The sequence below is a fragment of the Ictalurus furcatus genome, chromosome 15, assembly GCF_023375685.1.
Source record: "Ictalurus furcatus strain D&B chromosome 15, Billie_1.0, whole genome shotgun sequence".
Lineage (NCBI taxonomy): Eukaryota > Metazoa > Chordata > Actinopteri > Siluriformes > Ictaluridae > Ictalurus > Ictalurus furcatus.
The window spans coordinates 19255073-19279452 of NC_071269.1; the positions used below are offsets into that span (position 1 = coordinate 19255073).

General features: G+C 38.1%; 1 protein-coding gene across 6 annotated transcripts; it reads left to right on the plus strand.

The window, feature by feature from the left end:
* The first annotated feature begins 1368 nt into the window (after positions 1–1368).
* On the plus strand, positions 1369–24154 carry tmem201 (transmembrane protein 201). Of its 6 annotated transcripts, XM_053642952.1 has the most exons (11): positions 1369–1585; positions 3488–3608; positions 3720–3914; positions 6803–6982; positions 7673–8040; positions 8135–8338; positions 14680–14894; positions 20006–20068; positions 20192–20473; positions 21847–21981; positions 22114–24154. In XM_053642952.1, exons 1-11 carry the CDS (start codon positions 1476–1478, stop codon positions 22209–22211), a joined length of 1971 nt encoding a protein of 656 aa, XP_053498927.1. In that variant the 5' UTR covers positions 1369–1475; the 3' UTR covers positions 22212–24154. The 6 variants fall into 6 exon arrangements, with proteins under 6 accessions (XP_053498927.1, XP_053498932.1, XP_053498931.1 ...); XM_053642956.1 differs by lacking the exons at positions 1369–1585; positions 3488–3608 and adding an exon at positions 4287–4509 and having other exon boundaries at positions 3807–3914; XM_053642955.1 differs by lacking the exons at positions 1369–1585; positions 3488–3608 and adding an exon at positions 4304–4509 and having other exon boundaries at positions 3833–4214.
* The last annotated feature ends 226 nt before the right edge of the window (positions 24155–24380 follow it).

The window sequence follows — 24380 nt, forward strand, 5'->3', positions numbered from 1 at the left end:
AGTATGTAACGTTTCAAGTAACGCATCCTTTCTTTTACAACATTATTTACCTTTTAGGTTAGGAGTATCAAATTCACACCGTGGAAGGCTGAGAGTCTTTTAAAGATTTGTTTTCCCTCTGCTATTAGAACTAATTATTTATATGAAGGCTGTAGAAATTTGGTGATGAGCTGAATCAGTGTTGAAAGAGAAAGTAAATGGTGCAGTGTGACACAGGAGCCTGACACTTCTCATTCAGGACAACCACTGTACACTCATAAAAAGCATTCTTTACATGGTTAACAGTTCTATATATATTTTTAAACAGACAATCTTCAAGGTTTTCCTCAGACCGAATAACTCTTTAGGGTGCTCAGTAAATATCCATAAATTTCTTCATCAATCTGTTAATACTGGAACACAACCAATGACTTATGGACTATGTATGGACAGATCAAAGATGAATGTGTTTTCAAACCAACAAAGGAATGAAAAATGTAACCTATAATATTCATTAAGTAACCGCTGTATTTTGGTGGATCTGGAGCCTATCCCGGGAACACTATGAGGTTGCCGCTATGAGGTGCCACCAGTTCCACACAGGGCGCTGTGAACACAAACATTCACACACACATTCATACTTGGGTGTAAATTACAGTAGCCTATTAGTATGTTCTTGTAAGGGAACCGGAGAACCTCAGAGGAAGCCCACACAGATAGGGGAAGAACATGTAAAACTTACACAGACAGTAACACTGTGGGTGAGGTCAGGTCTCTGTGCACACGAGTTCTTCCACTCCAACCTTGCCAAACAATGTCTTCATGGAGCTTGATTTGAGCACAAGGACATTGTCATGCTGGAACAGGTTTGGCCTCTTAGTTCCGGGGAAGGGAAATTGTAATGCTACAGCACACAAAGGCATCTGTTGTGGCAACAGTTTGGGGAAGAACCACATATGGGTGTGAAGGTCAGATGTCCACATACTTTTGGCCATATCGTGTATAATGTTATACCATAACGTAATACAATACTATATTATTGAAATATACCACTAAACTAATTTCTGCTTTTACTTTTGACTTCCTTTGTTGCATTTTTCTTGTTTTGTGTTAGAACTGCATTATCATTGTCAATCGTTAATATGACAGGTTTACACTTTAGAAGGTCAGAATCTTTAATATTATAATTTTCTTTCTGTAATAGCTTTATAAAACCACAGATGACCGACATTGCAATGTTATCATGCAATATGTATTCATTATAATACTTTTATGTAAGACGAACAACCTTCTGATAAAACAGCCGTTTTGTCCTTGACCTATATACAACCATTGGCTCGCAAAAGCTATGGCGGACTTTTATTTTGACACGTAATTCATAACCCGGAAGTGATCATATATTTGATCGACACACGCTTCTGTTGGCGCGTGCACGCACTGATGTGTAGCTAGGGGGGGAAAAGATCACGGTTAAGTACACTAAAGCGTATTTTGCAATGGAGTTGGTGAACCAGATGTTGGTGCAGTATCCGCAGCTGCTGTACGGCGGGGTCGGGGCCGCGGCTTGTCTTACCGGCGGCGCGCTCGTTTACAAAATCACGAACAGGTACCATGGTGTCACACGCGCGCGCTGTTTCACACGTTCAGGCCCGGTGCACGAGCTTGAAACATATAAACACTTTAGCATTTCTCCTCAAATTATTGTTTTCTCTCCTTGTTAATAATACAAAATTATTTATAGATAAAGCGTCTTTTTAAGTTTTGTACATTTTATCGCCTCTGTAATCGAGAAATTTACATGTAAAGCGGTAATACCGGCTAGCTTAGTTACCGTTAGCAGTTTCAAAACTATATATTTCTCTATTTTTATTTTCTTCTTCAAAAACTCACACATGTCTCAGAACCGTTTATAAACCAGCCGTTTTTATTCCTTCTGGAGTCTATAAAAATGAATATTTTGTGTTGACACTACAGGTGAATAGGATTATTAAAACAAACAAACAAACAAACAAACCCAATAGATATCACAGTCAGTGTTTTCCAGCTGATTGTTGATACGTTACGTTTATTCCTGCAAATTTTATTCAGGCTTTATCTAATTAAATATGCAGCTATTTGCATACTTAATAATAAAACCAAAAATCTAGTCTTTGGATGTTAGAATTAAAGTGAAAATTAAACTTTGTCAAAATTTGTTAGAAAAATAATTTCTTTATTGATTCAAGAAAAAAAACCCCAAACATGCGCTGTTATTAAATGTGTGCCATTTTTCAGTCTAAACTCTAAAATATATCATCATTTTGATGAAATTCCTCTGTAATATCAGTCAAATTTGGGACAGGAATGAACATCTCGTGAATGCATGGATCTAGAAACTGAGATTTTTTAAAATATGGTTTAATTAGAGTGGTTTATAATGGAAATCGACTTGTGTCTCATAATGACACATACATGTAACTTTAAGGGATTTGACATGGACCTGTGTCCCAATTCGCCTACTTATACCATGCACTAAAAGTATGTACTCTTTTATGGTGAAAGAAAACACACATACTTTTGAGTGTGTAGCAAAAGAGTATGCAAGTACTGGGATATACCAACACGTCATGTAAAAGAAGAGAGCATTGTTGCCTAGTTACACACGGTGCCACTGTAAACAGACTCCTCGTTGCAATTCAGCTTTTCTTCATAATTTATACTATATAATTGAATTTATAATTCCCTTGATTTATATTTACACCTCTCTAAAATGCATCCTTGAATTCGGCGAAGCAAACCGTCCCAAAACTCCTCCTATTCCCTCGCGAAAGGAGTTGTGGGAAATATTAGCTGAAGAAGTGTCCACGGATCCACACTTCGAAAATCTACCGGAAATAGTAGACCATCCGGGTACCTCTGCGATACTCGTTTCAACATACTGCGATTTGGGACACACTACATCTAATCTTGGATACCGTTTAGGACAGATAGTAGGCCAGTTGGAATGCACTGGAGGTGATTGTGTCAAGTGGGCGGAGCTTCAGATAATTTGGTGGTTGAGAATGGACAAAAAATTTTATTATTTTTTTGCAGTTGCTACAGTTTAAGAGAACATTTTACAGATGTAATTTATCCCCAAAAAATCTGAAACGTTTTGAATTTTGAAGTGACCAAAATTTCTACCAAAGGTTCTACATGTAGCGTCTTGCCTTAAATATGTACATTTAATACATATAACAGTTAATGACTATTTTTACAACAATTTAACAATAGTGTCAGTATGTACTGTTCATGTAATTTATATGCAAAACCTATTCATGGTAAATAGGAGCAAATATGTATGCATTTAGAGGAGTGGATTTGTCTTGCGTTGTCATCCATCAGTTGTATTAAATCTGTGTTAAAACAAAAAAAGAAGTCAATATCTTTCCGTTATCATATAATTAACATTGTGTGTAAATACATTAATAGTCCCAAATACTTCCCTTCATTTTTTTATTGTTATTGTTTTGTTTTTTCTTTTTTTTAGGAAGAAACCAACACATGTGAATGTAAATTGTTGGTTCTGTAATCAGGACACTGAGGTTCCATATGGAAACAGGAACTGCTGGGACTGTCCTTACTGCGAGCAGTACAATGGCTTCCAAGCGGTAACGTCTTATTCAAAAAACAATTATGGATGCACATGACTTGTTAATGCGGTCCTGAACTGTACTGTCATTTTTTTCCTGTTTCTATCATTTTTTTAAAAAAATCTGTAGAATGGTGATTATAACAAACCAATCCCTGCGCAATATATGGAGCATCTCAACCACGGAGTGTCAGCTGGCCTTCCTGTGTCTGAAGCCCCCAAGACTCTGCAGTGGGTAAACTGCCAAATGCTGCTGTGCAAGAAATGCAACAACAACCAGACAGTGAAGATTAAGCAGCTGGCTTCATTCACTCCGAGAGAAGAGGTAGGTTTGGATTTTTAACATTTGTTTTATTAAATTAAAACCAGGATGTGATGTTCAATATGGTGAAAGGAGGTCTCGGATATACTTTTTTCAATTCAGTTTTATTTGTGTAGCGCTTTTAACAATGGACATTGTCTCAAAGCAGCTTTACAGAAACATATCAACACAGGATACAGATTTTAAGTGTGTGAATTTATCCATAATGAGCAAGCGACGGTGGCAAGGAAAAACTCCCTAAGATGAAATGAGGAAGAAACCTTGAGAGCAACCAGACTCGGAAGGGAACCCGTCCTCATCTGGGTAACGACGGATAGTGTGAAAGTAAAAGAAAGTTCATTATGGTTTTAACATGAATTCTGTTTGTTGAACTAGTCCACTGTTCACCAAAGGAGATCTGAGTGCAAAGCTGCATGTGGTAATTGCAGTCCAAGCAGTACCATCCTAAGCAATCTCCAGGCTGTAGCTTCCAGTTGATCAGAGCTCCATCCAGAGGTAGGGCATCAGGATGGATCAGGCAGGTCCGGAGAGCAGAAAGGGTCAGGAACACTGGCATCTCCATAAAATCATGTGTGGCTCGACAGAAGGAGAGAGGGAGGTAAAGAGATTATTAGGTATAAAAGCTTTCAACTCAGTATAGAGTTTCATCACTGATTAATGAATTCACCACTAATGAACAGATGTTTTAAAGGGAGACCATGTGCAACCATGCAGTATAGAGTGCATGCCTGAGATAGAAGCAGTGCCCCCGGCGTATAATTAATACGAAACCTGAGCTGTGACTGTAGTTAGATCTCCCGACTCCATATCTGAAATTATTTATTTTTTTAAATTTTGGGGTTTAAAAAAAAAAGGGTTTAAAAAAAAACCCCTTCGGGTTCCCACAAAATCCCCTGTCACTCATGGTTCACATGTGTTGTGGAAACTAATGATGTCATCATCGGCTAAAATGCACGCGCAGGATACTTTACTCCCTGAACCGCAAACCGTGCTCTGTTTCAGACTAAACTGCCAGTGTGAAAGCCCCCTTAGTTTTGGTAATATACTAGTAGAAATTGGTGGGCGTTTTCCAATTAGACCAACAGAGTGCAGTGGGGCAGTGGTGGCTTGGTGGTTAAGGCTCTGGGTTACTGATCAGAAGGTGGGGGGTTCAAGCCCCAGCACTGCCAAGCTGCCACTGTTGGGCAAGGCCCTTAACCCTCTCTGCTCCAGGGGCGCTGTATCATGATTGACCCTGTGCTCTGACCCCAGCTTCCTCACGTGCTGGGATATGCGAAGAAAACAGTTTCACTGTGCTATAATGTATATGTGATTAATACTCATTATCACTACAAAGGCAAGTAATGCATTTTTATTAAAATTCATGATTTTGATTTGTCCCGTACACAATTATATACAATATATAACCTGCAGTGAAATTAAAAGTTAATTAAAAAAAAAAAAGATCTGTGCAGAACAAAAAATGAAGTTTTTCTCAATTACATGGCTGCTTGCCAATTATTGGATGCAGGGTTGGAGAAATTACTAGCCTGGCCGCCTGGGACCAGCAGATTCTCTCAGTTTAAAAAAAATAAATTATTATTCATATTTGCCCAGCTGACAAGTAGGTTCAACAAGCAGAGGGAGCAAATACTTCCTACTAGCTTTTGAAAACCAAAACCTCATGGTAGGTCATAGCTAAAATGTTCCCCATTGACAACTTCTTAGAGGTCACAAACACAATGTGCTACATCAAATACTTTATCGGGAGAGGATGAGGTCGATGGCTGCGCTGTCCACTCCTGTCCTGGATTTTATATACTTATCTTTTTCTTTTAGTCTGTATTAATGCACTTCACCAACTAACTAACTAGCTAGCTAGCCATACGTTTTACGGTATTAGGTTAGTTACCATTTTATAGCCTTGTCAATTAGGCAACCAGTTTCCAGGCAACCAAAACATGTGACTGCAGCACACTGGAGCTTTTTCTGGCCTGGTGTCCAACACATTCCTGGGACATGATTGGTTAGCGTCTCCAACGGTAGATTCTTTTGTTGAATTTAAGCTCTTCCTCCTGTCATCGCTTCACTCTGCTAAAGTCTTAAATCAGACGCCTCAGATGGTGTCAACGCGTTTCACGATAAAATATAGTCATTAAAATGTCTTCCTCCTTTCCAGAAATGTATCAGCTTATGTTGACAAATGAGCCCTTTGAAAATTTTCCCAGAAATTCTGAACTTGTACTTGGTCTTGTCAGTGTTGATTGCCTCATCACTCTTTCCGAGGTGAATTCTCGTGTGTGAGAGAGTGAGAGGAAAGGACCTCTACTTAATCGTGATTGGATTACACCTGACCCGAGACATCCATCAACTCTTAACTACGTTAGAGAAAATCTTATAAGACTGACAAACTTCTGCTTTTCCTCTTCATAGTTTACATTTTCATCAAAACATTAATAGACCCTTATAGTGATGTATATGATGTTGACCAAAATTTTGAAAAGATGAATTTATTTAAAACTTGTACTCTATATCTCCCTCTTGGGTGATTTAGAGCTTAGAGTGCAAAATTGTGCCTTAGACGTTTCAGTTTCTCTCTTTGTTACTGCCTTTGTTAGTTGGAAAAACATGCTGTCAATAAGATTTATTATTTCTGAGTTTCCCACCTACCCTCCTGATTGTTCCGATTTTCACTCTAGCATAGATTCATCAATCAGAGCGTTTGATAAGAATCTCCTACCTGAAACTGACGCTCAGTTATTTCTATTCTGAGTCAGCCATCAACGCTGGTTAACTCTTATCTGAAATAGTCTTTCGTATTATTTATTTATTTATGGCGTGAACTACTTTATGGTTTTGAGCATGTCTGAATCCAAAAACAACTTTCGTGTTTTTTTTTTGTGTGTGTGAAGGACAATTACGATGAAGAGATTGAGGTGTACAAGCATCATCTTGAGCAGACGTACAAGTTGTGCAGGCCGTGTCAGACTGCAGTGGAGTACTACATCAAGCACCAGAACCGGCAGCTGAGGGCTCTGCTCCTTAACCACCAGCTCAGGCGCAGCAGAGATGCAGACAAAGCCTTCGTAACGGTCAGTGCAGTACTCAGTGTTCAGCATGTGTGGCGTTCAGTGTAACTATTCACTATTTATTCGCTTTACTTTAAAATCCTTATTATTATTTATTCGCTTTACTTTAAAATCCTTATTATTTTTTATTCTTAAAAACTACTTTATTATTTGTACTGGTACTATTCTTACTTGGAGGTAGGTACGGTGGCTTAGTGGTTAGTATGATTGCCTCGCACCTCCGGGGTTGGGAGTTTGAATCCCTCTGTGTGCACGGAGTTTGCATGTTCTCCACATGCTTTGGGCATTTCCTCCGGGTACTCCGGTTTCCTCCCCTAGTCCAAAGATGCGTGTTGTAGGCTGATTTGTTGTTTCCAAATTGTCCATAGTGTGTGAATGTGTGCATTTGTGCCCTGCAATGGGTTGGCATCCCGAACAGGATGTGTCCCCCGCCTTGTGCCCCGAGTTACCTATCCATACGCGACGAACAGTCGTGAATTGTGTTTTAGCTTACTGATCAATTTCTTATTTATCCCATATAAATAGTTATAGTTCGTGGTTACCACAACTTGTTTCGCTTAATTTGTAGCACAGTTACATGAGTATATGTGATATCCAAAGATACAAAACCCCCATTTAGTCGCTCAGACTTGAGGCATAAACATTCCAGCAGTGTACATACCAGCTCATGAGTTCCATGTCTGTTTGGTACAGAGCTCCTACACAGTCTCCACTCCTGCCTGGCTCATAATGCTGCGAGCCCTGGCTTTCCTCGCTTGTGCTTTCCTGGTCACCCTGGCCGTTTATGGATCTGGAGACTTATCCTCCCCCTCTGATGGCTCTCACATCCTGAAGGGAGGAGTCGCACCACCCAAACACACTCTCCAAAATAACACCGAAGCCAAGGTCAATGACAGCACCGGAAGTGGGCAGATGTGGAGCGATCTGGTGGGCCTTCTTTCAGAAGAGGCTGTAGAGAACGTGAAGCTGATCTGGGAATCTGGAAGCAACCATCAGATGGCCGTAGCTTCCGTCGGCCTTTTGACCTGCATCACTGGCGTCCTAATGGCAGGGCCTGTCAGGTGAAGAGCACTTTCATTTTTTTTTCACCACAGTGTGTCATGTTGTTTTTGTATTGTACCTTTATTGCATCTCCTCCTTTCTTTTCTGCTGAAGGTTAAGGAGAATTGACGCCTTCGCTTCTTTCCTTTGGCTCCTCGTGTTATGCCTGTACTCTGTTGAGTTCTACCTGAAGACGGACACCCCCGACTGGCTGGGCGCAATCAAGCTCGGCGCTACCTCCTTGTGCTGCTTGGTCGGATTCGCCGCAGCCGTGGCCACACGCAAGCCCACGGGTCAGAGAAGAGCCAGAGGCCGCAGGTCAGAATCCGAACAGTGACACTTCACTAAGCCATTTATAAGGAATAGTTGTGCAGGTTGCAGTGTAGGACTTCTGTTTGGAGTACTGCATTTGTAATCCTCATCTTTTCTCCTCCATGGATGTAAACCTGCTCTATGTTTGCAACCATCAGTACCGTCTTGTGGCTGTCGTCATTTTGCATCTTGTAGCTTTAGGAAAACATCAGTGTGAACCGGTGAGTAAAGGTTCTCCCAGAAGCCAAACGTGGTCATCCTGTTGGGGTTTTAAATGCGGTAGGTGTTAGAGGGTGACCTCAACAGAAGACCTTGAAGATCCGATTAAAATAGAGTCCTTTTGCTAAACATAAAATCATTTTCGTGTCAAATATATGACAAAGTTCTATCTAGAGCAAAAACAGATATCAGGATCACTATAATGTGTCCAAATTGACCATGTTTTCCAGATTATTAATACACTTGCCATTTTATACTACATTCTGCATGTGTGTACTAAAATGGCACTTCCCTACTTGTACACCCAGTTTGTTTTCGGTGTATTTATTCTTGCCGTCCTTCACTGGCGTATTGTTTCCTGAGCTAAAGCTTTTACTACACATATATTTGTTATTTATAATTATTTAATCTCTTTCAGGCCTGGAAAATATGTCTATAACTACATTTTTTATTATAAAGAAGTGATCTATAACAAGTTTTAATATTTACTTTATAAACAGATTTTGTATGTTTCAACACTACAACGATGATGCTGCTCGTTTTCACTAGCACAGCTATTGGATTCTCTGAGCTAGCACCATGTTAACAGGCTAATGAGCGTTGATTACCCTCATGAAAAATGTCTTCTATTTTAAAAACGTTATGATGATGCAAAAAATTATATACGTTGTTGGATCGTACTGTATATATATTTTTGCTAAATGTTAAAAAAAAGTCTTTGGTCCAGAAAATATGGTACTTATTTTTGATGGAACAAAGTTGATATTTATTTGAAGCTTAAGCTCATTGAAAGCTGGTCAGTTTATCTTCTAGTGGTTTGAAAAATACTGCACTACTAATACAGAATTTTCACTAAACATTACTAATCATTGCATGCATTTAATTATTTTGTTAGTGTGTATCTTGTCTTGCTGTGTGCAGGAAAAAAGCTATATTCAAGATGCTGGTAATTTAGTCTCAAAACACTATCTGACTTTTACTTGAAACTGGAGTTGGTGTTTTTATTCTAGTTAAACTATAAACTTTATGATGACGAGGGTTTTCCTGCGTAAGGTGACCTGAAAACAGATCTGTATGAATTTCTGAATCATCCCAACCAGTGGGGAAGCTGAGGTAATGAGGACCAAATAAAAGCAATTAAAACAGTTTAGCAATTAGCATTAGCAGCTCTGCTATAACCAAGGAAGTGGCAGAACATCCCAGACAGTGTCCCTGTTTTTGATGGACATCTCAGCTTTTGTGTGTGTGTGTGTTTGAACTAGTGACGTCCAACTATAATGTTTTTTTGACTTTGGTAAAAGGACTGCATATATGTTTGTTGTTTAAATATCTGAGTGAATCTTCATGTATTTCACGAGGAATAGAAAATCCTCAAAGGCATTGTTGCCCAGTATTAGGTGCTTCATTGACTTTTTTTTTTTTTTTCCTCCACTGAACAAATGAAATTTTGCTACAAGGACTGGAAGGATCTGCATTTAAATCCCAGTACTGCCAAAGCGCTGATGTCAGGTCACAGTCCTTAAACCCTGAGCAAGACTCTTAAAGTATTAACTTCAGTTTTGTGCTTCTTACACATCAGTGGCTTTGGATGAAATTAAGTGTAAATTCAGCATTTTACGTATATGGTTTTGATAATTGCAGATGGCCAAAATCTACGATTTAGCCATAGCTGCTATGATTTTTGACCCCATGCCGCAGAGATACCGGAGACACCTCAGCAAAAGCAGATATACCAAACGTGAATAAAATTCCAGGCAGATAAGCCAATTCACTGAAGGGGAAAGGACCCAGGAGGTACTCCAGTTTTATCTAGTTGAACTCTGACCTGTGAATTTACGAGCCCCAAACTTGCAAGCCAATAGAAAACCAAGTGGGTGGGTTTGTTTAAAAAATAGAGGAGTTGCTCATTATTAAGTAGAGCTTCCACCAGATATTTGCCTCAGTGTTTTCTTACTGTTGGGAAAACAAATAGCCGTCTCGTCCAATAACATACACTAGGGTTTTTGTGGTAAAAATGTTTTGTTTTTTTCCCCCTCTCTGTCTGCTTTTCTTGTTAGCAGTACTGTCACTGCTGTTATTCCCCACATTCTAACCTTTTAACACTGACTCTATATTGTCAGACTTCTCTTGACTTGACTTCATTAAGACAGTATGTATCATTGGTGGATATTATGTCTAACATCAGGGTATTTGAAAGGAAATTCATTTTATATTAATTGTACATTGGAGAAATACAACTGATATGCCTTTAAGGGAATTCATAATAATGTAACAGCCCATTTTATTAATGTATTAGACCAGGGCTGTCCAATCTTACGAGGTGTGGGTGCAGCTTTTCATTCCAACCAAGCAGGAGCCACACCTGATCCCATCTGTTGAATCAGTTGAGATTGGCTTCCAATAGACTCAGGTGTGGCTTCTACTTTGATAGAATGAAATCCTGCACCCACACCGGCCCTTTCCGGATAAGATTGGACACCCCTGTATTAGACATTTCATTTATTAAAAGTAAATGAAGAATTGTAAGTGTGAAAGTACCATTGCTGTAGGTTGTGTAGCCTCTTCATTACTGTCTCTCTTGTATCTCTGTATTTGTTGCATGTTCCTGTGACGATAATGGTCCAATGTAAACAGAAATATGAACATTTCTGTCTTTCCATGATGTGTTAAGATCCTTGTCTACTGTATTGTGTCTAGGTTACGGTGTCATGGTTTCACAGTTGGTCATGGACAGTTATTGCACTGTTAATTTCAAAATACTTTTTTCCTCAATCAAGTTCCTTACCACCTCCAATGGTTATTGTCTTTTTTTTTGTGTCCGGTTGCGACTTCCCAAAAAAATTTCTCAACCCCTCCATCTGTCCTCTGATAAATCATGCTACAATACCCTCGATGTCTCTGTACATGGGATGTGGACTGCTCCGAAAACCATTTGGCTGTGTAATCCGCTAGTGATATAAACATGTTGCCTTTGTACTTTATGAACAATGCAGCCTCCATTGCTGCTCATATCATCATACATGACAGCTATCAAACGCACAGAAGAATATGGCGTTGCTGACCAGAAATAAACAAACATCTAGCTAGATTTGGCTCAAACCTTTCCTCACAGCCACATCGTCTTTCAGGTTATACACTGATAAATACTGACGATGTAAAAGGTTTATGAAAAGGTCATGCTCAAATAAGATTACCACTGCGTTTGTTTTTAGGCAGAAATGTCCCATCTCATGTACCTGTTTCAATCGCATTGTATGCTAATCATCTGTTGTGCCTACAACACCCCATACATTGCTATAAGTGCATACTACATGGTGTCCCAAAAGTCTCCATGCATAGGGGACTATATTTGCCAGCACCACATCGGTTGTGCCTTCATCACTGGATGTTTGTGGAAGTCCACTTCTCGATTGGTCTGCAACACTTCCAGTCTTTTTGAATTAGTTTGGCAACAGCGGCGTGTGTGATGTGCTTGCCATGTTTCTTGATAAAGTCCATCGCAACCTTCTCAACGGCTTGTCAATGGACATTGTCTCAAAGCAGCTTTACTGAAACATAAACACGGTATACAGATTTTAAATGTGCGAATTTATCCCAATTGAGCAAGCCGGTGGCAAGGAAAAACTCCCTAAGATGTTTAGAGGAAGAAACCTTGAGAGGAACCAGACTCAGAAGGGAACCCGTCCTCGTCTGGGTAACAACGGATAATGTAAAATTAAAGAAAAGTTCATTATGGTTTAATATGAAGTCTGTTTGGCCTTAGAAGCAACCGTAGTCCCAGCAACCACAGTGAGTGTGTCCATCTGGAATTGGAGTAGATGAGAGCTCCATTCAGAGGTAGGGCATCTGAACGGATCAGGCAGGTCCAGAGAGCAGAAAGGATCAGGATCTCTAGTATCTCCTTAAAATCGTGTGTGGCTCGACAGAAGGAGACAGCCTTGAGAATGATTTCAATACAGTCTTCTTTTGTCAAAAGCATTCCTAAAGGCTATCTGATACAAATTTATAATATGAATAAACTAAGTATGGAAGACATTTTGCTATAAAGAAATGTTAATTCCCCTATGTATGGAGACTTTTAGGACGCCCTGTAGAAGTGCAGTTTGGTGGCAGAGAATCATTCATGGGGCATTCATCATTAGCTTAGCAGTGGAGAACTCTAAAGTTCAACATGATTTCCAAACAGTCTCACAATGATTATGTATTATCTAGTCCTTTTATTGGTGGGACCCATCGTGACCCATTTGCGTTCACACTACACATGTTTTTTGATTCACTTCCAAAGGTGATTTGAGTAATTTGATTACGATGAGTTTCCAAAACACATTGGACCACATTCGTTCACACCTGTACTCTGTGCTGTGCGCTTACAACCGGACCAGTCTGGATGCGTGTTAATGCCAGGTGTGAATGGGCCCAAAGAGACTTTTGTACAAAGAATTCGGAATAAATCTTGTGTGTTTTTGATTAATTCTGTGATACCATGAAACCGTGATATTTTTAGTTTAGGTTGCTATACCATGAATATTTCAATGCGTAACACTCCTATTTGTGACCGGGGTGATGTTCGCGTTATTCCCTGTTCATATTTCATGTGAACATTATTTATATATATATATATATATATTTATATGTGAGTCTTTATACATGAGAAATTACAATAATAATTACATTATCAATATAACATGGGTATTATTTGTAAAATCTCTTACTTCATACAGCCCTTGTGAGAAAAGCGTCCTGAAAGTATTGTTTATTGTATTCAGTTTATAACTGCTACATTACACTCTGACGTCCTTGTATTGTTGTTAATGTGACTCCTTACTCGTGTCTAAGAGCTGTAAGACACGAATGGACATTTTACACATTCAATAGTTCCATCCTTTCTGTATTGAACTTGAAATACAGCCAAATGTTTCATTTAGCTTGTTAAAGCCTTTAGTGAATGACTGATGATTGTGAAGTTTTTACTCTTTTGCTACCAAGTAATGTGATTTAGGTCCACATTTTTTATAGTTATATTGTGCCGGACTGGTTTGTAGTTATTGTATGTAAACCATTTGTATTTTTGCGCTCACACTTAGTTATGATTAACGTTTTTCCATAATCAGTATAATCTGGGTGACTAACCAAATAAGTATATGGAATTGGTGATTATAACACATTACACTGAGACTTTACTTTAATGACAGAGTGTGCTTACATGGACACAAATACTTATGACCAGTATTGATTTTGGTAGTTGTCAGGTTGTTAGTGGACGAGTAAACAGCATATGACCTATATATTGGAATAAAGATGAATTTTTCAGTTGTTAATTCTGTAATCTAAAGTCTTTTATTGGGTAAACGGGAAAAATGTGCAGGAAATTTGAATTTAAAATGGAATTGAATGTTGTGTCCTTTATTTTGAATGGTTTATTGGTGAGTTGAAGTTGCTGTAGAGGTGCTATTTTTCATCTATTTGAAAATAAATTGAAATATTGACAGAAGCGTTTAGAGTTAGGTCTGTGTATAGACAAAAAAAAAGATGTGAAACAGTTGGTCACTGAGACATAAACGTTCAAGTGGTTTTCGTGTAATGTGAAGAAATGCCCAAGATGAACGTGTGCCCTTTTCTTTCTATTCTTAATTATTAACTATTCTATTATGTGTTTGTGTTTCAAGACATTGTGAAGAAGCATGTTATAAATATTTGTTCCATTTTTTTTGCTTAAGCACTACTCTTGTATGTTTTACTGCTGTTATAAATAAAGCACTGTAAAATGGGAAGTGTGTATTTTCTGAGTTTTGTCTTGGACACTTTTTATGAGGTATGAAAACAGCCTACAAAGAAGTTTGCTGATATTGAAGATTGACGTTTTCATAACGGACAGAGAGCCGATCATCGTGAAGCATGTGAACATCTAAAAGGGGCTTTGGCGTAAAGATGAGGCGTAATCATGCCCCTCTATATACAGTTGACTTTCTCAGTGTCCTGATTTCAAGTTTTATGAGCCATTTTTATAAAATGCCTGTACATGAATGATCCGTTATGCGTTTTCGGATGCCTGACTTGGATTCCATCCGTGTGTTGATTCCAAGACGTGTGACAGACGGCGTCAGTACTCATCCGCTCGTTTGTTTCAGGTATCTGTCTGGCAGTTCTTTTGGGATGTACTGCAGTGGTCAGTCCCCGATGGTGTCTGGATCGTCTGCTTTCATCCCCACTCCTCCTCCCAACCTGGCACAGCTCCTTGCTCACCAGCAAAGCCAGAAAACCCGTCGAGCATCGCCCTCCTCACTGCCAGGTCGTCTCAACAGAGCCCTTTCATTGGGCACCATGCCATCGCTCGCCAGGCAAGGTCAGACTGTCTTCTGTTTGTGTCCTCTCTCTCTCTCTCTCTCTCTCTCTCTCTCTCTCTCTCATCTCATATCTATATCTTATTTTCCAGTGTTTAGGCATTATTCCTGAGTGTATTATTAATGAAACGCATTTTAAGGGATTTTTATTCTGAAATATTTTTAATTATTGTTCTTAATAAATAATTGTTTAATATAGTTTACCTTTCTCTGCTTCTCCAGCCTGTTTTGACCCTGTTCATTAATATTCATAAACAGTAGAGGTGTAACAATACGATTCGATTCACGATACTGGCTTCAGGATACGATTTTTTGGTTCTCAGAATATTTTGAAAATTTGAATGAAGAATAACTATAACTGAAAAGACTCCTTTTTTATTTCTGAATCATAAACAATGGAAAACAGTTAGTTTTTGTGTGTATAACATTAAATGACTGAAAAATTGCTACGGGTTCACCATATCTTAAACGTAAATATACTTCTAAATTCTCCCAAAAATATGGTTGCATAAACTCAGTCTCTGACCTGGGGAAAATGATCAATTGAAACATAATGAGCTCTGTAGCAGTGCTTGGGGCACTTCATTTTAACCAGAAATAGAGCTCCAAAGTCGGCTAAAATGGCAGACTTCCACGGTCACTCTCTCAGGCACTGTAGACTGCAGAGGTGCAGGCTCTCCCACAAAATAATGCAATCATGTGACCAGTGTGCACTCCATATATTTTAACTCTATGGATTGCACAGATTGGGACCCCTGTTGTTCAAACTATGTAATTGCGTTAGATGCATAATTAATAGAATGCTGATTTACTCAGCATTTACTGATTTACTTGTATGTTCCCATGATGCACATAGTCACATTTTTGCATTGCAATGCATTGTCACAATGCATCGTTTATACCCCTAATAAATAGTCTACTAGTGTTCATCAATATTTATTTGTTGACCTGTGTTTGTGTGCACTGCTCTTGTGTCTCCTGAGTGTCAGCTGCACTACATGTTGGCCACCATGAGTCAATCTGTTGTAAGAGTAGACTAGTGGTCTGGGGTTTTGAAATACATGTTAAAATGGGAGATTTTTTAACTGCAGAACTGTTATACAGAGTTCTTTTTTTTGTGTTTTTTAAAAAGGTCCTAAATGTTTCACCATATAACACCATTTAATCATTTTGGATCTGTTCAACTAATTTGTTTGGCTGTTTAATGACTGATAGTTGTTTCTTTGAGTTGTAATCGTACCTGCCAGCACCATCATCTGTTTGTTTATTTATTTAATTTTATTTGTTTATTTTTCTAAATACAAATGTCGGCTGCATGAAATGACGTTAGCATGAAAACTTATCATGAAACGTGTTATAAAATGTTACATGCTTCATTTTACATTTCTTTCATGTTGACTGAAAGAAAAATAGAGAGCAAGTAGAAAATGGGCGGATTTTTTTATTTATTTTTTTTAAACACAAACCAAAAATAGTTAAGCTTGATGACACTGATTATAATAGGTTATTTACTAGCCTTGTAGTTTGTCAAAACGTGTGCCTCCTCCAAGTGGCATTGCATTTAAGCCAATAAATAGTACTAATGATACTAATATCATGCACTTGCTTGTTGTTCCTACTCAGTCATAAAATAAAAGTAGTATCTGTTGTGCTAGAGAAACTGCATTTCTTTTTCATTACCAGAAGCAGAGAGCATGTGACAGAAAGTAGTCCATAGAGGAGATTTTTGTCCTGCATGTATATGAGCCTCAGGCTCTGGGCCAAACTGTGAAAGGAATCTGTGAATGTGCTGTCATGCAGAACCTGTGAAGGGCTGATGGGAAGGATACGGGCCAATGCCTGTTACAACGGAACAGGGAACTTGCTTCACTCGTCACTTCAGGTGTGGCCGCACCTCTAACAGGAATTTTGCCATCTGCCAAAGCATCTACGTTGAGAAAAATGGTTACCTTTATCATAATAGGATTTTTCCATCGGTAACATGTGTCAGGTTACAGGAAGTCACTTAATCTGTTGTTGCATGTTGTTGAAGAGAAACTTCTTTCTTCATCTTGCACTGTTTGAAGGCTTCTGTTTGCAATTTTCTGCCCAACTGCAAATGATTGCGCTTTCTCATGAGCAAGAAAGCCATGTAGCTCACTGAGACTTTTTGAAGGCGTTCAAATCCAGGGATAGAGTTATTCCTAGGGAGTGGTACTGAAATAATTGTTATGCCTTAGTGGATAGAGTATGGTTTGTTTCATGTTGGGATCCTCAGATGAGAGCGTGGTGAACTGCAGTCGCCTGTAATCAGAAACAGGCCAAGCAGGTGTGTTCGAACAGCAGCTAGTGTTTGGCACTTTGGCTCACGGAGCTTTTAATTCATGATTGGATAGGACATGTTTGGTATGGTCTTTAATTGGCAGTGGTGTAATTATTTATTTGAGTTGGATCGTTGGAGTCAGGGTTTTTTTTTTGCTAATTATTAGTAATGTGAAATCATTCAAAAATGACATTAAATCTTATTAATACAAATCTTATTTATTCATTTGAAATAATCATTTGAAAAATGAGCCATCAAATCAACTTTTATTTTTATTTTTTAAAGGTATTAAGAACATGTCAGAACCTGTGCTTTTTGTAAGGGAGGAAAAAAACTTTTGTATGTAATGTTGAGTCCGCTGTATTAAGAGTCCCAGTTATCTCTTAATTAGATTGTAATTTGGTTTTAATTAAGCAATAAAATTCTGCTTATTTTTGATCCGCTAGAGGAAATAGATACCAAAGAAGTAGAGCTGCACAATTAATTGTATATCGATCGCGATTACGATTTTGACTGAACATGATCGACTGCGATATTAACGTTTAAAGTTCGTCCTCCGCTCATAGAAAACTCAGCTTGCAATCTAATCAAGCGCATACAGCCAATCACCATAGAGCGGCGCAGGGATGACGTCATTTTGTATTATTTTAATAACAATTTGACATTAAGCTTAGTAAGCTATTTCCTTAGAAAGCTATTAGCCTTTTTCCTAATATGGATAATTTTTGTATTAGTCTACTTTTAATTAGGAGTCTCTATTGTTTTTAAGATATTTAAAAATAAATATTTTATGCTTGTTTATTTATCAATTAACCAACAGTATCTCAACAGTATCTGCTATTATTTTAACTCAGTTAACAGTGATCATGAGCAGAGATCTTACATTTAACTGTTTATAATAGACTTCCTGATTAAAGCTTAAACAAAAAAAGATTGGTATCTGGATCGGTATCGGCTGTAAAAATCCTGATCGTGCTTCAGTAATGAACACCATTAAACAAGCGCTTCCCGTCTGATGGGTAAATGAAGTCAGATATTTTTCAGAGATTATTCAGATATATACACAATATAGACAGAGCGGATGGAGAACTGACTCCAGCCCAGAACCATGGCCGTGGAAAATGTCTAATAGTCTATAGCTTTAAATATATTTAAGAGGAGCAGACTTCAAACACTGAACACTGATGTTTATTGTATTTGTTTACAAGGTGGAACAGGTTAACGGTTGTTTTTTGAATACAGTCTGTAAGATTAACTGAAAATATTAAATTTAGTTTATTAGAAGGTAAATTAATTTGTCATGGCTCACCCTATGTTCCTAAATTCTGTCATAATTGACCAGCTCAAGTTTTCTCATGCCTACTTGTGTTATATTGTGGCATGAGAAAAATTAATAAATGTGAAAGTGCAATAAAAATATGTTGTCACTAAAATCAATTAATAATCGTGATAAATAATCGAGATCTCAATATTGATCAAAATAATCGGGATTATCATATTGGCCATAATCGTGCAGCCCTACAAAGAAGCCATACTCAATTTACAGCATATTGGCTAGCTGCGTTGTACATCGAGTTGTACATTTCTATTAAAGGTGCTTCCGTTACAATCTGACAAGTTTCATATTTTAAGTCAAATATATAGTGTGGATATAGTGCGTTTATTGGGAAATATAAGCACTCTTGGAATGCCGCTTCACCAATTTAAATAAATAAATAAATTGCACCGGAACTAAATGTAGTATAATAGATGATCAACAAAAAGCTACAATAAATGCAGTCAATTAACATGAACTCACTGTAATAAAGTGAATACAGTACATACTATTATACAGAATACAGGGGAAAAAGAGAGGGAAAAAAACCCCTCAAAAATTCACTCACCTCAAGAATTAGTTACAGTAATATTACATTTACCTGTTCATGACCCAGTATGATTAAAACTGTACGGGAGGAAGCTAAAGTGTCAGCATACCCAAATTGCACTTGTTATACCTTTTGAAGTGTGAAGGTATATATTTATGAGCTAACTGGTATAAACGTGGTTTGGTCGAAGTATAACTTCCAGCCACAGGTTTCTGTATCGCTCATCTAATTTCAGACTGCCTTGACAATGTACAAGGTGATTTAACCCCCTTAACAAGCCTTTTTTCTTTTCTTTTTCCTCTCTATCATCATCTGCCTCTCCCCAGTCTGTCTCCAGCCATGTTGATGGGGTTTTGCATGGCTGCTGTAGTATATGTTTGAGGCACTGCTGGCACCTTTGTGAGTGGAGGTAGAGATTTCTGGAATGAGCACTCACAACGGAAGAATCTGGGAGGAGTTGGTATAAAATATAGGTTTGGGATGGCACCAATGTTTCCTTTTATTAAGGGAGTAGTGCAAACACTTTTAGCTGCACGAGGTCTGTACGGTATTATGGATGTATTCAGACGGTTCTGCTCCACTACTCGCTATGCTGAGAGAATTCATGCTCTGGTGTTGATTTGCAAGTCTCCAGGTGTTGGAGCAGATTGGTTTCACAGCCTTAATGCAGCTGTGGTGACCCATTGAAGAGCTGCATTCTCCATTAACACACCAGCTTGCTCTTGAACTACATTTGTCTCATGTATCTTGTTCCAGGGTTTTACAGGCTCTAAAGAAACAATAACATGCATTCATGTCATGCTAGAAAAATTGAGCATGTTTGCCAGTTGAGCTCCTGTTTCTTTCAAAATAACCCAAACGAAGCATTGAAGCACATCATGATCAGTATCTGTGGAAAATTTATGTTGATTTATTTGGTTTGATGTTTTGTTTATTTTGGCTGTAGACTCTGGGTTCCTGTTCAGTGGGAGTAGGCCGTCATCACAGTGCAAAGACTCTCCGCCTTCAGGTAGCCAGCAGTGATGGACTAGTTATGAGCATTGCAAGAAAATGACCAACATGAAATACATTGTCTGTAGAAAATTGGTACTGTAAAATGTTTTGACCCAATTTTTATTTTTGGTTTGTTTAGATTATTTCTCTCTGAAGTCAGGAAGTCGTCCCTCTTCCCCTGCTCCCTCCCCCACACCGTCTGTGGCAGGTTCGGTCACGTCCTCCTCCAGCTCAGCCAGGCAGAGGCGGCCACTTATCAGTCCAGCGCGACTCAACATCAGTGGGCAGAAGCTGCAGCTTTTCTCCCCTCCTCTAGAATCCAGGAGTCTTTCACCTCCGCCGCCATGTTTGACAGAACTGAACTACTTCAACAGTAGAGCTGTCATGCCTGATGTTCCTCACGTCCCCTCACACAATCATGGTACATAGACGTTATAGTTGTTATAGGAAGCTTATTTTTAAGAGCTAAGTGCTGTAGTACATTTGCTTAACCCATTGAAATAATTCGAATTCTAATCAATTGTAGTGTTTTTATATATGTTCAAAAGTCTCTTTACTACACAGGCATGGTGTAATTTTTGTCAGCACAATATAAAAGAGAATATTTAAATTAAAAAAAGTAGGCATCCCCCTTTCACAAAAAGTATGTCTCATGGATGTAATGTATTTCATCTTATGCTGTTTTATTCCATCCAGAAGAGTGTGATGTATGAATGGATTTGAGTTTGGATTAAAAAAATAATTATAATAATAATTAATTCCGTTCCATGGTCATATGTGGCTGGGAGCCAAGGGGGCAAAATTGGTTGTGCTCTCTGGGTGGGAGGGATGGCATATCCTTTCTCCTCTGTCAATCACAGTGACTCTAGCCAATCATGTGCATCTGTGAGGCCATCTACAGTGGTGTGAAAAAGTATCCTGATTTCTTCTGTTTTTGTGTATATCTCCTACTAAACTGTTTCAGAAATTAAGACAAAATCTAAGATAAAACATAGGCAACCTAAATTTTTTAAATCGTTATTTATTGAACAAAAATATTATCCGATACCAACTGGACCTATGTGAAAATGTATTTGCTCCCCAAATCTATGAAACTGCATTCATAATGGTGTTCAGCTGAACTAAACGCAACCAGGTCTGATTACTGCAAACCCTGTTCAATCAAATCAACACTTATTTAGAACTTTTTCAACAGCATGAAGTTGGTTAAAAGGTCTTACTCAGTAACACACTATGCCAAAGTTGAAAGAAATTCCAGAAATGATGAGGAAGAAAGTGATTGAAATACATCAGTCTGGGAAGGTTTAAAAAGCTATTTCAAAGTCTCTGGGATTCCAAAGGACCACAGTGAGAACCAATAATTCCAAATGGAAAAAAAAAGCTCGGCACAGTACTACTTGCCTTTGTTTTATGTTGTATTTCATTTGAAGATCTAAAACTGTTTAGTATGAGCTACACAAATACTGGGGGCAAATACTTTGTCACGGCACTGTCTGTGGAACAGGGTAGTTGGCAATTTCTTTAGTGTACTACTCTGCCCTGTGTAGCGATTTGAAAATATGTGGTTGGCTGGCTTCACGTGACTTAGAGGAAGCGCATAGTTATCCTTCACTTTCCCCTGTTGGTAGCTGTTGTAAGATGGGAAGAAGCTGGTTGGTGGATGGGAATTGCCAGTTGACCAAATGACTGAGAAAACGGGGAACCCCCCCTTCTTATATTGGAGAAAATAATTGTTAAATGTAGCTTGTTAAATCCTTGTTTCCATGTTGAAGTTGTGCAATTTTGTCATTTCAGACTTGGGTTCACGGTTTGAGGAAGGCAGTGTCTTTGAACATGCAGAGAACAAAATGAGCAGCTCTTCAGAGTCATCCAACTGCCATGTGGACACAACCACAGGGAACGAAAATGACAGCAAATCCAAACTGAAAGGTAAGAACCAAGTCCTGGAGCTGAATCCTAGTGGCTGTAATAACTGGTCCAATTCTATTTTACTGACAATTAACTCAAATGCTTGTTCCGTCCAAATTTGTCGACTCATTGATCCCAATTTTTTATATGCAGGTTTTTTGGGCAGGTCCATATGGCCGGGTCTTTTGGTCACCAGCTTGACTGCCAACTTAACCTTTATATCATTCTATCTTTACTACAACTGGAGATGAGAATTGAGTTCAAACGTCAAGTTCTCGAATGTCTCTTAATGTGACGTACACTAGGTTTAGGTGCTATCAACCGCTTTTAGGCTGGAATTGCCTACAGAGAATTTACGCTACCGGTAGCTGCTCGTCTTTGCATATTCTGTGATCCAAAAGGAGGCACATTTTGTGCTGAGTCAGGTTTTGAGAACATTTAAATAAACTAACTGGTCTGAGGTACCAGATAAGTTCTGCTCACAAATAAAACAGAGCATCCCATCATGCCCAAAACTATAACAGGGCTTTTCTAAACGTTGCTCTTACGAATTGCTTTCATAAAGATGTCTGAAATAAAACAGCATGTTGCGATTAACTGAAGAGAATTAGCCTTTGTGGTTTATCTTAACTGAGCATCCATCAGGCTACATGAGGTGCTATTGTGCAGTATAATGGCATTTCTTTCTATGTTTAATACAAGTCTTTAAGTGGAATGCTATAATGTGAGGAATGCTGTATGATTGTGCTCATACTCATATTTTCAGTAAATTCCTAATTTAAGGGTGAAACAACTTGATGACTTCAACTTTTCAATACACTGAACAGCCCGTACCCGTACGCTCCTATACCAGCAAGTGTGTACGCAGCTGTATGTGTAGATATTTTACTTGGTGACGCATTAAACTGCACTACATTTACACTTAATCGCACAAATATTCACACACACACACCCCTTCCCCCCAATCCTGGGCTGAAAACTTAAGTGAGTGATGAGTATCTTAATGAAGGGACTCGATTTTAAAGAACTTAATCAGTGTATTGAGATTCAAACTCAATACATTATAAATAAACGTGCTATACTTTGTTGTAATGCAGTAGCATTTTTTGGCATTTGATTTTTGTTTTCACTCTGCAAAATTCATGGCAAGGACTTGAAGCTGTCTGGTGTGTATGCATTTATTCAATGTGAATGTGTATGGTGATTTTTTAAATTATTAGTCAGAGGTATGGTAAAACCATAAATACACTGTATGTTAATAAAATATTCAGACAAACCCTGGTTACAGTTTATTATGGTGGTTACATGAATGGGACATTTGGCTAACTTTGCATGCTTTTTGTATGTATGTGTGTAATGTAGTTCTGTTATATTAAGGGCCCCAATCATCTCTTATTCAAGTTGTGGTTTGTTTTTGTCCGTAATAGAGGATCCCCTGAAGTTTTAGTTAATTAAGTAAACAGCACAATTGTTGACTGAAATGTCATATCTCAAATTTGAAATTTTTATGTTCTAGAATAATTTAAGGGCCCAAGAACTAGATTCCAGTTTATTTGTCATCACCTGTGATTGATCTGTATCAGTCTATTTATTCTTCCACTCATTCATTCATTCATTCATTCAATCTCTGAAAATGAATCATATGGTATAAAATTGCAAAGGCTTTATTCTGAAGGTAAAATAAGACTGACGTCCGGTTCGGTCACAGGATCCCAAACACCAGAGCAGTTTTGTCAAGACACCTGGATTATTTGTATATGACATTCAGATTATGAACTGGGCTGTTATGTGGGTTTTATTGGGTTCTGATGTACTGTAATCTCACTTTTTATGCTGCATCAATATTACTGAGAAATTCAAATGATGTCTTTGCTACTTTAAAAAGATTGCTGCATTTAGAAGAAACTACTGAGCTGTGCATCGTCTCTTTCTCATTGCTCCTTCATTGCTCTTTTATTTCAAGTTGTAAAAAAAAAAAAAAACTTGCTCCTGAAATATAAAATACAGCTGGTCATGGAGTGTCATCTCTCAATATTGTCTGATTAACCTGTGTTTCACGTGTGTGATAGATTTGCATGTGCATGCAAACATACAAGTGTGTTTTTTATGTGTAGTCAAATGTGTATTATTACTCTTGGCATTTAAGAAAAAAAGATTGTTGTATTGAAATAAATGCTCTGTATTTTTAAGTGTCAAAAAACGTTTTACAGTTAACATTTCTATTTAAAACCCTGATATTGTATCTAATATTTGAAGTCCGCAACAAGGATAAGCTTAACATCACCAAAAAGCTGATTTGCTCTTTGCATATAAACTAATATAAATTAATTTAAAAGGATTAAAGGTGCAGGTCACATGCATTTATTATCTCCCTAATAAACACTGTAGAATTACTACATGAAAAATAAATGTAAAAAAAA